Source organism: Puntigrus tetrazona, chromosome 7 (assembly GCF_018831695.1).
Source record: "Puntigrus tetrazona isolate hp1 chromosome 7, ASM1883169v1, whole genome shotgun sequence".
NCBI lineage: Eukaryota > Metazoa > Chordata > Actinopteri > Cypriniformes > Cyprinidae > Puntigrus > Puntigrus tetrazona.
In genome coordinates, this window is record NC_056705.1 from 23,067,958 (window position 1) to 23,080,120 (window position 12,163).

Below are 12,163 nucleotides of genomic sequence, written 5' to 3' on the forward strand. Positions count from 1 at the left end.
TTACCAAAGCTGCTTTTATATGCTCAATATAGAGAAATATATTAGTGAGTTTTTTGTTCCTGTGATGCAGAAGCTGAATTCTCAGCAGCCATTACTCCAGTGTCGCTTGATCTGATTTGCTGTTTAGGAAACTTTTCTTATTATTTTTAATGTTGAAAGCAAGTTGTGTTCCTTCCTAATTTCATGGATTCTACGAAATGCACCATTACTAAATAAGAATTAATGTATTAAAAATCAACTTTACTGACCCCAACATTGGAACTTTTGGCATTTGCGTGTCTTTTTTACAGACACGGATCCATCACAGTTTTGCAGTTTACAAACAATTGCAGTCACCAGCATCAATGTGTAGGTTCGGGGGGAACAAGTAAATCAAGAGTGGAGTTAAATGCCACACATAAGGCACTTACTGACCCAGAAAAAAACTCCTAATAGTTTCCAGATGAGCCTCTGGAGTTAATCTCAGACAGTAGCAGCCACCTTTTTCATTTTAGTTGCAAACTCCGACCGGACATGGTAATAACTGTTCATATAAGTGTGTGTGTGTGTGTGTGTGTGTCAGTGAATGAAAGAGAGGAAGGTCATTAGTTTCTTTGTGCATCTGGTGACCTATTGTTGTGCGTGCGTTTTGTATTGGGAAGTGGGCTTGACATTGAGGCAGTGTTATAGGGAAGTCCCGGGGCTTCCAGAGCTAAATTTCCAATTAGAGCCTCATTTACACCTGCTGATCTGTGTGTGTGTGTGTGTATTTCTGAATCACTCTTGACTACAGTCGTAAGTAAACCTAAAAAACATTTGAAAAGCAGTGTTTGTTGGTTTCAGGGCATAAAGGCTCGCGTGCTGGAGACGTTTGTCATGCTCTTTCTGCTGGGTCTCCTCATCCTGGGTATTGTATGGGTGGCGTCCGCTCTCATCGACAATGATGCCGCCAGCATGGAATCGCTCTACGGTTTGTCTCTTAGCCCTCTTCCTGCAGATATGGATGCACGCGTGTGATGTCATCCTTTATGTATTGATCTGTGGTTTATTGTGCCTGTCACGTTCTCTTGTTCTAGATTTATGGGAGTTTTATCTGCCATACCTCTACTCCTGCATCTCTCTGATGGGAGGCCTGTTGCTGCTCAGTAAGTTCACATGAAAACATGCTGTTTTATTTGCAACGGTTATGCTAACTACAATAAAAAAATACATTTGTGACATTAAAACAGCAACATCTGCTGACGCACATTGTGTTGGTTGTCACGGGAACATCCCAGCTGAAGATAATGAGGAAATGACATCGCTCCCTTTGACGAGCGCATTCCAAACTAATTTTAATTCTATTTTAATTAAGCAGGTTGAAACTCATTGGCAACAGTAGCTGTATGGTTGAAATAATTCCTCTGATTAAATTGGATTAAAATACTTTCCAGAACAAACAGATACATATTAAGATTTGTCATTAAGACTTGTTTCATACATTTGAAGTAGTTCAAAGGTTGCATTCATACTTTTGCTTTAGAAAAGCATAAATGAGCACATGTGTGTTTAAAGCGTTCTTGTGTCTTCTCATCAGTGTGTACTCCAGTAGGACTGTCACGCATGTTCACAGTAATGGGCCAATTATTAGTCAAACCCACGGTAAGTACTATTTCACCATATATGTGTGAGTGTTTGTGTTTATGCATTTGTTAAACATCCGCTCTCATTCTCCCTCACACCCTTTTCTTCTCTTGTTCTGTAAAGATTTTAGAGGATCTGGATGAGCAGATTTATTGTATACAGCTGCAGGAAGAGGCCTTGGAGCGTAGACTCAATGGTGAGTGTTTTTGTTTTTATATGATGGGCAAATGCAAGGTTTATTGCATATTTGTATCATTTCCTTATTACCTGAATAACAGCAGATTATTTGATTTTGGTGAAGTTGCAAGAAATGTAGTGTGTCACTTTAGTTGGGTGTTTTCTTACATTTGTGACAAAAGCGTGACTTCATCACAGTAAGAAATGGCAGTGTACAAATAGTGTCGGATTTGGTTTATCTTTTAATTTAAAAACGAGTTCTATCGAGTTAACGAGTTAACTCATAACGAGTTATGTCCCCGTTGAACCACCCTCTCATGTTTTCTCGTATTCTTTAACTCCCTCCCTAACACCCCTGCATCTCAGAAATAATACCCATACGCTCCAGTGTTTGCTACAGGTTTGTGTTTGATTTAAATCAGATAAGTAACTGGTGAAACATCATTAAAAATATACTATAAAGTTTTCTCATACGTCTTCTTTAAGCTGACTTTTATCCCCATATACAAACATCCACACAATGCAGGAAGTGTTCATGTTTAAAGCCAAACTAGACTTTTGCTTCAACTCATGCACGCAACAGAGTGTACAGATGCCAGTCAACATAGAACATGTGCTTTTCTATTGAATTCACGGAGGTAAGCTAGATCATCTTAACTGATAGTGCCCAGTTGCTCAAATCCCATGGATGAATTTCAATAGCCTCTCATTTGGTTGTTTGGTTCTGTAGAGTTAGCGCCAAAGGCAGATTTGCTTTGAACACCTGATAAAATAATTGTGATCTGTTTTAACGATTTTCACTTCTTTATGATTGTCGTTTGATCTGAAGCGCATGGGCAGTCACTGTGATCGGGTGACAAAAGGCCACTAGGGATGTGGAATGCGATTTTGGCAGAGCTCAAAAACTCAGCGTTACAGGAAGATCTCGCTCAGGCGTTAAGGAGAGAACGATTTTACCTTATCAGGAATTTAAGGAATTTTCATTCTTTTCTTCTTTCCCCCCATAAATGCAAAACCTGAGGTGAAGTTGGGGGGAAAAGAGTTCAGGAGGAAATCGCCTACTTTGCTTTACTCTCTTATCTGTGTCCTATCTAATAACAATTATTCAACTGACTAACTTCATTTAGATCCCACATGCCTGCGCACGCTCTCTTGCGGACCCTTGATATGGGCTAATTCATAAGTGTGTTAGTTATTACATTAATGCACTGTTCTGCATCTCTACTTCATCTCATGTCATCAGTCGAGGCCATTAATACAGGTTAAAGCACTGAAGTATTAATCTGAATGCTGAAGGAGCCTTGGAACTGTGTGTTTAGGTTACATTTGTCTGAGTGTATGCTTTCATGGCAGTCCGGGTGCAGGCATTTGTTTGTCCTCTGTCTTGGCTCTTGCTATGCTTTTCTCCGTTGCCCAGATGCGCAGTGGCAGGGTGACCTTGCAAAAACTCTCCTCGGTACCGGATGGCTCTCTGCTTTGCATAATTACCACTGACGTAATGCAGAACAGGCTGAAGTTTCTTTAGAAAACAATGACATCATCTCCTCTCCTTTGCCAGCGTCTCTTGCTACCGAGCATCACCTTTATCACCTCTGCAAGAATTTATTCAAGAGTTTTCTAATCTTCTTGAAATGGGGACAGCAGCAGTTCTGAAATTATTGGCTGATGTCAATTTTTCTTTTAACAACTATTGTATTTATTAGTGTTTTTTTTCCCCTACCGTTGCTTATGCTCATCAGGTTTTTCATTTAAATATTAATCGGTTATTGATAATGCCATGAAAACACTGTACAAACAAAACTACAAAAGAACCTATGTATGCAAAAATATCTGTACATATGATACAATGCAGTAAATGTACCTAATTAGTGATAATCATTTTTCTTTAATAACCCGTACCTTACCATTATACACAAGTACTTGGTTTTATTCATGGGTTGTTGACTGAATTATGATATGTGAATACATATTAATGCAAGCTTGCGGTCAATTTTGGAGGGACAGGGATTAGGCAGACTAAACAATTGCACATATTTAACTTTATCTACATTTCATAAAAAAAATAAATAAGTAAAATAATATCTATTTATAGCTGCAGTTCATAACTTTTTTGGTGGGTTAAAAATGATCCAAAAGCAATATTTATTTATAAGTACAGCCAGTTTTCAGAATGATGTGACAATTAAAGATTGTGCTGTACATAAATTGAAATCATGCAATTCTGACATTTGTAATTTAAGAATAAAGCAGAACGGTAATAATAATTTGCAGGATCATTAGATTTAATCACCTTTAGTAGCTCAATTTATTGTAATGCTTTTTCCTCAGTTGGTCAGAACAAAGCGTAGCAGACTAGCAGTTACTTGCTTGTTCAGAATATAATATAAGGTAAAAATTCATATTTGGGACATAAGACGTATGCTAGAATCTTACTAAGTGAGTCACCGGTGCAGTTAGTGACAGCTACACGGTCACCTCTGAACATTAGAATCCGTGCCGGAGTGCAACCCCTCGCATGGAAGATAATTCCTCTAGGAAATGCAATTCCAGGCTTTCAAACATAGAGCGCGGCAAAGAGGCAAAACTTACGGATTGCAGCTTTAACATTGTATTTAGAAATTAGATGAAAGTGAATTTTTGTTTTATGCCAGCGTGCAAAAGCATTGCTATTAAAGGGATAGTAAATTATGCCGTTAATTTGAGCACACATTATGATCTTTTGGATTTAATCCGAGAGCTTTCTGATCCTTTCTGATCCTCCCATAGACAACAAGGGTCCTTACATGTTCAAGGCCCAGAAAGGAACCAAAAACATTGTCAAAGTAGTCCATGTGACATCAGTGGTTCAATCAAAATGTTATGTTTATATTATAAAATATATTATTATAAAATAAAATAACGTATTTAGTCACATATCACATATGTATACTGACGTGGACATCAAAATTTATTCCATACAGCGCCCTTTTGTCAAAAAGATCCAGATCCATTCAGATGCCTTAACAGATGTTTCTTCTCTCTTTCACTCACCCCTCAGGGCAGCCTGGAGCTATGTTTGGCAGAACAATCCAGTCCTGATCACCTAATAGTGACATTTCCTATTTCATTGTTCTCACAATTTTGGTTGGAGGGTACAGATTTTCCCTAAAAAATCACCGGTATGGACAAGTTACACAATCAGGAACACACCTGCTGTGTTATTTTTTTTTTCTCTTAATAGATTTCTTTATGAACCTGAACCTCTACCAGACAGGGCGTGGTGCACTCATCATAATAATAATCACGTTTTGATCAAAGTGATTGACTCCTCAGCCTCATGTCGGTGAAAAGATGAAAGATTGTGTTTTTATTGCAAGCCAGTAACGGTGTAACACTGAACTAATTGCTGCTGATCTGCCAGTGTGTCCCCCGAGGCTCTGCAAACCAATCCTCTGCTTTGAGGAGCAAACGAACCACTGAAACGGTGAAAAAAACCAGCATGAAACAGATAAATAAGAGCTAAATGAGACAGAAGTCTGTGGTTTTCCTGGAGAACCCCTCTCTGGTTTTGCCCTCTCACTCTCACCTCCTGACACACACACTCAGACACACACACATGCACACAGGGTTCAGAAGAAATCTCAGTCCCCTCTTCCGTCAGAACCAGTCGCAGCATGCACATGTCTGGCCTAGACTCTGCAGTTAGAGTATACAAGTACTAGTATTTGGGGTAATGGATTCCCAAAATATGCTTCAGTTCTGACATAAACTCTTAGTGTACGCATGGTATTGTTCGTTTGATCCACACACACACACACACAAACAGGGGGCTGCACACGTACAGTACATAGCTGTGTTGTTGACAAAATTAAAATGTTATTTTTGATTTGATGAGATTTTTTTTAAATGTAATTTCAAATATGCAACAAGCATTACTTTTCTTTTTTAAATATCACTCACAAATACCACCAGGAGCCTCTCCTCTCTCACTCTTGAGACTCTATCCTTACACTGTCAAGTTTCTTATGGCAAAAAAAAAAAAGAATAAAAATAAGAGCTAAAACTAATGAGAAAGCTTTTTGGTCTTGGACCAGCATATGAGACATGCACCTGTCAAAGATGTTAATATTAATAATAACGTTCTCAGAGTATGAATAAGATATATATGGCATACAAAATAATTGATGAATGGCCATCATGGCAGCACACCTATTATTTTCGTTAGTAGCTGTTTTTGTTAAATGTTACATGTACTTACTATTGTAATAACAATAACCCTAGCAACCCTAATTCTATAGTAAGTGATATAAGTAATATTATTCAGTACTTCAATGTATAATTACACTGTAAAAAGGACATCTTTACATAAAGTGTAACCATTTTGACAATAAGGAAAATCCTTTAAAAGCAACACTTATCAAAATGCATCAATGATTTAACAAAATTAATCCTTTTTTAGTTATTCTTAGTTATTCATTTTTAGGTCCTACTTTATATTAGATGGCATTTACATAAAAATAAGTTCAATGTACTTTGGTTTTCATATTGTATTGCAAAACACTTACTTTTGCTGTTATTAAGGGGGGATGCGGTGGCCAAGAGAACTGAATGTGCTACAGCTTCATAAAACACATCAAATCAAGAATCAACAAAGAATCATCAGTTTGACAGCAGGTGCTGCCCACAACACAAACAAATAAAAAAAAAAAGTTCTTTGTTTGTTGTGTTGTGAGTATTTGCAGTGCGTGTGTTGTCAAATCAATGAAGTTTTATTAATTTGCATTTTTTTTAAATGCACGTGGCCACCATATATACAGGTTAGAAATGGGTTTGGTGGTATGGCTTAGTTTAAAGGTGGGTTGAAGTGTAAAGGGATTGGTTAGCAGTGTAATTATAAATGTAATTACAGAAATTAATTATTGACGTAATTACATGGAGGTGTTCACCAATATATAAAGTGGGACTTTTTTTTTTTAATATCATATATTGTAATAATTATTTTTATTTTAAAGTGCCCCTATTATGGGTAATGAAAGGTTCATAGTTTGCTTTTGGAAGTTCCCAACAACAGGGTGACATGCATGCAAGGTGAAAAAACTATTTCTTATGTCTTATAAAATATAAATAACTATCTTATCATTTTTACCTTACATGTTTAAAGACTCTCAAATGATTCGCACAAATATTTCTTTTTCAAACCCGCTTTGCATGAATCTGCAGTGATTTGGTTCTGTTGGTCTCATTTTCATTTCATCTCGCCTGTAATGCCTGATCAAGCAGCATTTGTGAGTGCAGTGCTGCTTTATCTACAGCAATACCAGGGAAACTACTTTTGGCGCTTCAAAAGTGGCATCTAGTGGCAAAGAATGAACTTGCATTTTCATTCAGACCAACACGAAAAGACCAACAAATGAGCAGGGAATAATGTTTCATATTGACATCAACATGAAACGGCTTAGGATTTGTTTTAAAAATGATTCATTTCAATGATTCAGAGTTGACTCTTTCTTTTGAGAGACAATAACTTTATACATAGTACACTTTCAGATTTAAAACTTTGCAGGATTTTTATTCATTACACACTGCATGAAAAGTAATTTTCAAACATTATTAATTGGGGCACTTTAAAGGTCTAATTCTCAACGTTATTATTGAACAGTGATTAAATAGTTTTGTGTCTGTGTCTGTGTTTGGAGCCTCTGATGATGCCCATATGTACACAAACAATTCTGATCCTCACAGATTTCTCCCAAAGGTTTTTATTATTTTTTTTTTTTTTTTTTTTGTCACCGTAAGCGTCTTTACCATGATTACAATTGTCATCTATCAAACCTTATCAAAACATTGTTTACCAGGATTATTAACCATATTTGAGATTGCAGTTGCTCAGGAAATGTTCTTATTTGTTGCAGATGTTGAAAGTGGAGGAAATAGAAGGTTTAATAGAATTGTTTAGATGTACAACAAGGTTTAGCTCGGATGATAAACACCCTGCAGGGCACTAAATGCACTCTCGCTTCTCAGGCATTCGGATGTTTAACTGCTACCTCCACACTGTGAAAGCTGTTTTATACTTTCAGTAAATGAATATATTTTTCTTTCTTGACAGATTTTCTGACAAATGGTGTGATTATATTAAGTACGTACTTGAGTTACAGTTAAGATAACAAAGTTTAAACCACTGATTTATGTTCACATCCCTGCTGTTTCCTAGTGGTTTGATCTTTTTACAGAAGCTCTTAATAAGCCAAGGTAAACAGAATGATAGCATCTTTCTTTGTTTCAGTTTTTTGCTCTCTATCTTTCTTTTTCTAAAGCTCCTTCTGTCTTTGTCACTCAGGTAACATGTCAAACTCTTATTTCCATGGAAACTCTCAGCACCATCTCTACAAAGATCTGGACAACATTCGCAATCAGAGGAACAAACTCGGTGAGAGATGTTTTTAGCGTTTAATTAAACCAAATTAAACTCTGATTCTGTCAACGCTGTCAGTTTCAAATATGTGTAGGCTGCAATATCCACTCCTCATGATATTGTTGAATTGCAAGTTTGTGCATATTTGAATGTGAACAGTCATTTGGGCCGAGGCCAAATAGGGTATGGCCGTATCATTTTCGACGTCCGCCTGTGTTTTGGGGTATTATAAATGATTCCGGAGAGACGAGCAGTTGGAAGGAGAGGAGGCCACAAAGGCACTTAGGATATTGGAGTGTGATGCAAACTTTATTGTGGCTGTCTCTCCAAGTGCGGTCATTAATTTAGAGGCTGCATGGTGCATATGCAGGGAACCCTGCCAACCTCAGAGCCAGAGCAGATTCAGAGCGAGAGATGTTGAGAAGGAGAGGGTAGAGGACAGAGATGCACTGGAGTGACGGACACTGGGATCGAGAAAAGATGTTCTAGAATTACTATAGCGGGAGAACCCCTTAATATTTGTCACTCTTCTGAACTACGCTGAAAGCTCTGGACCATGCTCACACAGATGTGGGTTTATGCAAGTTAACTCTAGCTGTTATTTCAACACACTAATAAAATGCAAAGCAATCTTTAATACAGTAAAGATGTAGACTAGTTCTTAATCAGTACTAGTAAGAAAAGCCTCTTATGTTTAGCAAGGCTGCATTTATTTGATCAAAGGTACAGTAAAACTGTGAAATTATTTTTAGACATCATTCTAATATGAGGATTTGCTGCTCAAGAAACATTTCTTTAGTTTCTTTAGTCAAAGCTAGTTTTTAATTTTATGTAATGATACATTTAAGTCTGTTCATTGCTTGTTCGTTAAACTCGACAAATGTTACACTGATATAAATATTGTCTTTATTTGATAGCTTTGCTAGTCGAAAGATAGTCTTTTGAAAATAGTTTTTAAAAATCTATAGTGAAGACCCGTTCACACCAGGAATGATAACTATATTAGCCTATATTAGATATTGTCTGCTGATTTATGTTCGACAATTTGCTCGACGTCATTTTATGGTAAACATACATACTGCTAGCCAGAAACTACAATCGTTTATCTCACTCTTTGTCCTAGAAAGGAGAAAGAAGGCCTCAGCCTGGGAAAAGAACCTCCTTTACCCCATAGTGATGCTGATCCTGCTTGCTGGAACGGTACGTCTTCATTTTTTCATAAGTTGGCTTGATTTTTTTTTTTTTCTTTCTGCTGTTTATAATGCTTATGTATGTTTCTATTTGTGCCAATTGCAGGCGATTTCTGTTCTCCTGGTTGCCCTGAACATTGTGTACTTGCTTGTCGATGAGACGGCTTTGCCAAAGGGTTCAACGGTAAGAAAATGCAAGTCAACAAACCTGAAAATGTAAACAAATACTCAGCTTTTCGGTCACTTGCTCCCTCTCTCGCTGCCCTGCAAAAAGCATGTTTGCGTCGGGGGCACAGCGAATTCCAGATATGCTCAGGTGTGTGCTGCAAAAGAAAAGGCAGGTCGAGATGTGTATCATGTCGCTGCTGTTTGATGCTCTTTATCAGAGTTGTGCTCCCATTCGCTCTGCTTGATGTCATTTGAAAGGCACTCACGCACCGTATGTGTGTGAAACTCTGGACTCCGACCGCATTCGTCTTAACTGGATATTTTGAGTCAAAGCTCTGTAATGAAACCGTCATTGCACAATTTTCAACTTGCAAAGGCAGTGTCAGTTTTCTCTTGACAAGGAAATTACAAGCTGCAGGTGATTGAAAATGGGTTTAAGTCAGTTTACCCCTGTACAGGTAAGGTCCATGGGAGTGGTTACATCATTTCCTGTTTTGTTTTTTGGTGAACATTGTTTTGTTCTCACTTCTCCATACAATGATGGTCTTATCTCACTCTACTTCACCACCCCCACCTGCTGTCCCGGCTTCATACCTTTCCTCTTTGTCTTCCCACAACAAAGGAAATTCAACATATCCTTTTCCTGGCCACGGTTTGCTAGTGCTGAGCTTCTCTATAAGAGTGCCCGCTCCCCATTCTAATTATTTTATTAGTGTCGATATTTGCCTTGGCATGACGCTTGACTGAAAATCCCCCAAATTACACTTGTCACAGTGTTCAGAGACGAAGGGCCCTCTTGACAGGCTGGTTAATGGTTTATGCGTTTGATGAGCTGGACTGGTGCCATGCTTAAGATCTCATGTAACCACGACAACCCAGCAGCGGTGTCTGCACGTCTGTTTGATGGTTTTACGTCGGCTTGGGATGTGGCGGGGGGCGGGCCAGCGTTTCGCAGCATTCTTAAGAGAGATTGATGCGAGTTAAGGTAACTAGGTTAACGCCGGACCGTCAGATAAGGCAGGCCGTCGTAAATGTGGCTGTGAGGTAAAGAGATCTAATGCAAAGGCACTGCTTGCATTAAGCTGTCTGATGCACTGTTGCTAATGACTGCAATAAAAGTCTTATTGCTGTCACTCCCCACGGATTCAGAATTATTGTCGATGCTAAAAACAGCCTCATTAATGTCCGTTTCTCATCCGGACTCGTATCTCACGTGTCATGCGAAACAGAAGGAATGATGGAATGAGAAACGAGATGAGAGGGAAAGCGAGAGAGATCATATTTCTCTTTTTGACCTCTGAACCTTTGACAAGAGTCAACAGATGACACTTAACCTGTCAGTTAACATCTTTCTAAAAAATAAAAGGTCTGTCTAATCCACTATTAGTTTTTTGCTGCTTTTTTTTCTGTTATTATCCTTCATCAGAGGTAGCTGAGGCACATCAAAACATGCAGTGTAGTTAGGACACACCTGAAGGAAGGTACACACAGATATCCTTAAACTCACTCAATCACAGGTGTTAAGCAGAGCCAACAAACACCTGACACAGCTCTGAGCAAAAAAGGGGATTTGAGATGCCTGTCCTGTTCAATAATATCAGTCGGTTTAATGACTGATATTGTTAAGTGACAGTCAAGGATGGATGTGTACATATATATAGAATAATCACATTACCAGGTCTATTCCCACTGCTACTACAATATCGACTACTGGTAACACTTTAGTATAGGGGCCATTTCTTACTCTTAAATAGTTGCTTATAAACAACCACTATGTTAATAATAGGCATGCTAATAAGTACTAATAAAGTGTGACAATATTCTACATCCCTAATCCTACCCAATACAAAAGTCGTAGTAAATGGTTAGAGATTTGGATCTTATAATAAAGCACGACCCAACTATTAGCTGGCTATTTACTTATATAACAGTTTGAGTGTTTGATGGTATTTTATGAGCAATTGTTTAGTTGAGCTTCTCCGCTTTTACAATCACATGTAAACTTTCTTCAGGCCTGTCATCAATAACAGCAAGCAAGACTGACATTATAAAATCTAGTTCAGATTTGATCTAATCCAGTTAGAAAGATCATCATAAATATTTTTATATGCTCTGTTGATTTTGAATCGGTCTGCTGTCAAATACACAACGTTAGAATGAGAGCGGTGATTGATTTTTTTATTTTTTTTGCTTGTCAAGTCCAGACTAAAGTTGTTTTACACTGATAAATTATGTCAAATAAATGTTGTCTTTTATTGTAATAATTCCAATCCAAACCTTCAGATCACATCAATGACTTCAAAAGATATTAGAGATTGAAAACTTTGTTTGCCAGAGCATTTGTTTTGGTTTCTTTTTCCTTTTTTTCCCCACATTTTTCTCTTAATTTTTGGCAGCCATTCATGCTATGCAGCCTCTTACTGTAAGAGCACCATTGCCTTTTTTTTTCTTCTTCTTTTTTTGTTTGAACACCTGCTCACATATTATGCGTGTGTGAGCGGCGGTGAATTTAAAAAGATTTCTTTCATCTGCTTCCATTCATTACTTCGCCAATTTCACTCTGTCTGTCCTCATTGGTGAGAGGGGAAACTTCGCTAATCTGAGCTTTATATGTTTTATTTCTTCATAATAG

The 12,163-nt window shown here is 37.8% G+C and overlaps 1 protein-coding gene across 1 annotated transcript in view; it reads left to right on the forward strand.

The window, feature by feature from the left end:
* lmbr1 (limb development membrane protein 1) overlaps positions 1-12,163 on the forward strand; it is a 28,691-nt gene that overhangs the window by 8,415 nt on the left and 8,113 nt on the right. Inside the window, exons 6-12 of the mRNA XM_043244040.1 lie at positions 823-949; positions 1,056-1,124; positions 1,556-1,620; positions 1,726-1,798; positions 8,099-8,188; positions 9,297-9,373; positions 9,470-9,547. Coding sequence (XP_043099975.1) covers positions 823-949; positions 1,056-1,124; positions 1,556-1,620; positions 1,726-1,798; positions 8,099-8,188; positions 9,297-9,373; positions 9,470-9,547 — 579 coding nt within the window. The remainder of the gene's footprint in view (positions 1-822; positions 950-1,055; positions 1,125-1,555; positions 1,621-1,725; positions 1,799-8,098; positions 8,189-9,296; positions 9,374-9,469; positions 9,548-12,163) is intronic.